The sequence below is a fragment of the Oncorhynchus clarkii genome, chromosome 9 (genome assembly GCF_045791955.1).
Source record: "Oncorhynchus clarkii lewisi isolate Uvic-CL-2024 chromosome 9, UVic_Ocla_1.0, whole genome shotgun sequence".
Lineage (NCBI taxonomy): Eukaryota > Metazoa > Chordata > Actinopteri > Salmoniformes > Salmonidae > Oncorhynchus > Oncorhynchus clarkii.
The window spans coordinates 11,239,094-11,243,531 of record NC_092155.1 but is presented as its reverse complement, the minus strand read 5'-3'; the positions used below and the strand labels follow the sequence as shown (position 1 = coordinate 11,243,531).

The 4,438-nt window shown below is 56.7% G+C and overlaps 1 protein-coding gene across 1 annotated transcript; it reads right to left on the bottom strand.

Annotated features, from left to right (window-relative positions):
* Positions 1-4,107, bottom strand: LOC139417039 (uncharacterized). Its single transcript, XM_071166274.1, has 3 exons — positions 3,889-4,107; positions 2,446-3,126; positions 1-27 (listed from the first exon to the last, which is right to left on the bottom strand). The coding sequence occupies exons 1-3, from the start codon at positions 4,105-4,107 to the stop codon at positions 1-3; spliced, it is 927 nt and encodes a 308-aa protein (XP_071022375.1).
* Between the last annotated feature and the right edge of the window lie 331 nt (positions 4,108-4,438).

Here is a 4,438-nt window from a genome sequence, read left to right as displayed (position 1 = left end):
CTAAGGAGGTAAGGAGTTGACAAAGATCTGAAAATAGGATACCTAGGTCACACAGAAACTCACACACAAGCACACACCAGATTGGAAATGATTGGTGATAATGTTTTAACATCATGTGGCTCTTTGCTGCCTTCTAGTGTTGATGGTCGGTTGTACATTTACTGCCTTATTGAACATATTGGAAATACTGCCTATGACTTTAATTGTGTGTATGTCAAATCAAATCAAATCAAATGTATTTATATAGCTCTTCGTACATCAGCTGATATCTCAAAGTGCTGTACAGAAACCCAGCCTAAAACCCCAAACAGCAAGCAATGCAGGTGTAGAAGCACGGTGGCTAGGAAAAACTCCCTAGAAAGGCCAAAACCTAGGAAGAAACCTAGAGAGGAACCAGGCTATGTGGGGTGGCCAGTCCTCTTCTGGCTGTGCCGGGTGGAGATTATAACAGAACATGGCCAAGATGTTCAAATGTTCATAAATTACCAGCATGGTCGAAGAATAATAAGGCAGAACAGTTGAAACTGGAGCAGCAGCACGGTCAGGTGGACTGGGGACAGCAAGGAGTCATCATGTCAGGTAGTCCTGGGGCATGGTCCTAGGGCTCAGGTCCTCTGAGAGAGAGAAAGAAAGAGAGAATTAGAGAGAGCATATGTGGGATGGCCGGGTGGAGATTATAACAGAACATGGCCAAGTGTATGTGTGTGTTTTCTTACTCAGTCGTCGGTGGTCTCAACTTACTGTTGTGAGTTGGAATAGTAGAAAACACAAGGTGTCATTTCTAAATTTGGTTACTCATCGACCGTTTTCTGCCGTTATGTCAGTCACTGATAGTCACTCAATTAGCCACGTCAGCTGCATTGTTTTTACATCGCTAAGTTAGTCTAGTGGCCAGCTATCTAAACTTGTAGTAATCATGATTGAATTACCGCCCGGCGGCCCCCATTGATTTCGCTGATCGTTGACACTCAGATATCAAATGAAAAACTTCAAACAGCTCACTTTGTTCTCCACTCCATGGCAAAATTAGTAGGGTTGGTGACGGAGGACAGTTGGTGGAGTTGGTGACGGAGGACAGTTGGTGGGGTTGGTGACGGAGGACAGTTGGTGGGGTTGGTGACGGAGGACAGTTGGTGGGGTTGGTGTCGGAGGACAGTTGGTGGGGTTGGTGACGGAGGACAGTTGGTGGGGTTGGTGACGGAGGACAGTTGGTGGGGTTGGTGACGGAGGACAGTTGGTGGGGTTGGTGTCGGAGGACAGTTGGTGGGGTTGGTGACGGAGGACAGTTGGTGACGGAGGACAGTTGGTGGGGTTGGTGACGGAGGACAGTTGGTGGGGTTGGTGTCGGAGGACAGTTGGTGGGGTTGGTGACAGAGGACAGTTGGTGGGGTTGGTGACGGAGGACAGTTGGTGGGGTTGGTGACGGAGGACAGTTGGTGGGGTTGGTGTCGGAGGACAGTTGGTGGGGTTGGTGACGGAGGACAGTTGGTGACGGAGGACAGTTGGTGGGGTTGGTGACGGAGGACAGTTGGTGGGGTTGGTGTCGGAGGACAGTTGGTGGGGTTGGTGACGGAGGACAGTTGGTGACGGAGGACAGTTGGTGGGGTTGGTGACGGCGGCCTGTTGGTGGGGTTGGTGACGGAGGACAGTTGGTGGGGTTGGTGACGGAGGACAGTTGGTGGGGTTGGTGACGGAGGACAGTTGGTGGGGTTGGTGTCGGAGGACAGTTGGTGGGGTTGGTGACGGAGGACAGTTGGTGGGGTTGGTGACGGAGGACAGTTGGTGGGGTTGGTGTCGGAGGACAGTTGGTGGGGTTGGTGACGGCGGCCTGTTGGTGGGGTTGGTGACGGAGGACAGTTGGTGGGGTTGGTGACAGAGGACAGTTGGTGGGGTTGGTGTCGGAGGACAGTTGGTGGGGTTGGTGACGGAGGACAGTTGGTGACGGAGGACAGTTGGTGGGGTTGGTGACGGCGGCCTGTTGGTGGGGTTGGTGACGGAGGACAGTTGGTGGGGTTGGTGACGGAGGACAGTTGGTGGGGTTGGTGACGGAGGACAGTTGGTGACGGAGGACAGTTGGTGGGGTTGGTGACGGAGGACAGTTGGTGGGGTTGGTGTCGGAGGACAGTTGGTGGGGTTGGTGACGGAGGACAGTTGGTGGGGTTGGTGACGGAGGACAGTTGGTGGGGTTGGTGACGGAGGACAGTTGGTGGGGTTGGTGACGGAGGACAGTTGGTGGGGTTGGTGACGAAGGACAGTTGGTGACGGAGGACAGTTGGTGGGGTTGGTGACGGCGGCCTGTTGGTGGGGTTGGTGATGGAGGACAGTTGGTGGGGTTGGTGACGGAGGACAGTTGGTGGGGTTGGTGACGGAGGACAGTTGGTGGGGTTGGTGATGGAGGACAGTTGGTGGGGTTGGTGACGGAGGACAGTTGGTGGGGTTGGTGACGGAGGACAGTTGGTGGGGTTGGTGTCGGAGGACAGTTGGTGGGGTTGGTGACGGCGGCCAGTTGGTGGGGTTGGTGGGTTGGTGGGGTTGGTGATGGAGGACAGTTGGTGGGGTTGGTGTCGGAGGACAGTTGGTGGGGTTGGTGACGGAGGACAGTTGGTGACGGAGGACAGTTGGTGGGGTTGGTGACGGCGGCCTGTTGGTGGGGTTGGTGACGGAGGACAGTTGGTGGGGTTGGTGACGGAGGACAGTTGGTGGGGTTGGTGACGGAGGACAGTTGGTGGGGTTGGTGACGGAGGACAGTTGGTGGGGTTGGTGACGGAGGCCAGTTGGTGGGGTTGGTGACGGAGGACAGTTGGTGTGGTTGATGACGGAGGCCAGTTGGTGGGGTTGGTGACGGCGGCCTGTTGGTGGGGTTGGTGACGGAGGACAGTTGGTGGGGTTGGTGACGGAGGCCAGTTGGTGGGGTTGGTGACGGAGGACAGTTGGTGTGGTTGATGACGGAGGCCAGTTGGTGGGGTTGGTGACGGCGGCCTGTTGGTGGGGTTGGTGACGGAGGACAGTTGGTGGGGTTGGTGACGGAGGACAGTTGGTGGGGTTGGTGTCGGAGGACAGTTGGTGGGGTTGGTGACGGAGGACAGTTGGTGACGGAGGACAGTTGGTGGGGTTGGTGACGGCGGCCTGTTGGTGGGGTTGGTGACGGAGGACAGTTGGTGGGGTTGGTGACGGAGGACAGTTGGTGGGGTTGGTGACGGAGGACAGTTGGTGGGGTTGGTGACGGAGGACAGTTGGTGGGGTTGGTGATGGAGGCCAGTTGGTGGGGTTGGTGACGGAGGCCAGTTGGTGGGGTTGGTGACGGAGGACAGTTGGTGGGGTTGGTGACGGAGGACAGTTGGTGGGGTTGGTGACGGAGGACAGTTGGTGGGGTTGGTGACGGAGGACAGTTGGTGGGGTTGGTGACAGAGGACAGTTGGTGGGGTTGGTGACGGAGGACTGTTGGTGTGGTTGGTGACAGGGGCCAGTTGGTGGGGTCGGTGACGGGGGCCAGTTGGTGGGGTTTTTCACAGGTGCCAGTTGGTGGGGTTGGTGACGGGGGCCAGTTGGTGGGGTTGGTGACAGACGTTGGTGACAGGGGCCAGTTGGTGGGGTTGGTGACGGCGGCCAGTTGGTGGGTTTTTTCACAGGGGCCAGTTGGTGGGTTTGGTGATGGGGGCCAGTTGGTGTTTTTTATTTACAGAGGCCAGTTGGTGGGGTTGGTGACAGGGGCCAGTTGGTGGGGTTTGTGACGGGGGCCAGTTGGTGGGGTTTATGCCGGGGGCCAGTTGGTGGGGTTGGTGACAGGCGTTGGTGATGGGGGCTAGTTGGTGGGGTTTGTGACGGGGGCCAGTTGGTGGGGTTGGTGACAGGCGTTGGTGATGGGGGCTAGTTGGTGGGGTTTGTGACGGGGGCCAGTTGGTGGTGTTGGTGACAGGCGTTTGGTGACGGGGGCCTGTTGGTGGGGTTTGTGACAGGGGCCAGTTGGTGGTGTTGGTGACAGGCGTTTGGTGACGGGGGCCTGTTGGTGGGGTTGGTGACGGAGGCCAGTTGGTGGGGTTTGTGACAGGGGCCAGTTGGTGGTGTTGGTGACGGGTGCCTGTTGGTGGGGTTGATGACAGAGAACATCCCTGGTTGTCCCTACTGTCTCTGATCTGGAGGACTCACTAAACAGAGAACATCCCTGGTCATCCCTACTGCCTCTGATCTTGTGGACTCACTAAACAGAGAACATCCCTGGTCATCCCTACTGCCTCTGATCTGGTGGACTCACTAAACAGAGAATATCCCTGGTCATCCCTACTGCCTCTGATCTGGAGGACTCACTAAACAGAGTACATCCCTGGTCATCCCTACTGCCTCTGATCTGGAGGACTCACTAAACAGAGAACATCCCTGGTCATCCCTACTGCCTCTGATCTGGAGGACTCACTAAACAGAGAACATCCCTGGTCATCCC

Excerpts from the sequence above, each read along its gene's own strand:
- LOC139417039 (XM_071166274.1), bottom strand. The coding sequence starts at position 4,107 with ATGTTCTCTGTCATCAACCCCACCAACAGGCACCCGTCACCAACACCA. Across the intron at positions 3,127-3,888 it reads AACACCACCAACTGGCCCCC|GCCGCCGTCACCAACCCCAC; the intron begins GTCACAAACCCC and ends CCCCACCAACAG. Across the intron at positions 28-2,445 it reads AACCCCACCAACTGTCCTCC|ATCTTTGTCAACTCCTTACC; the intron begins GTCACCAACCCC and ends TCCTATTTTCAG.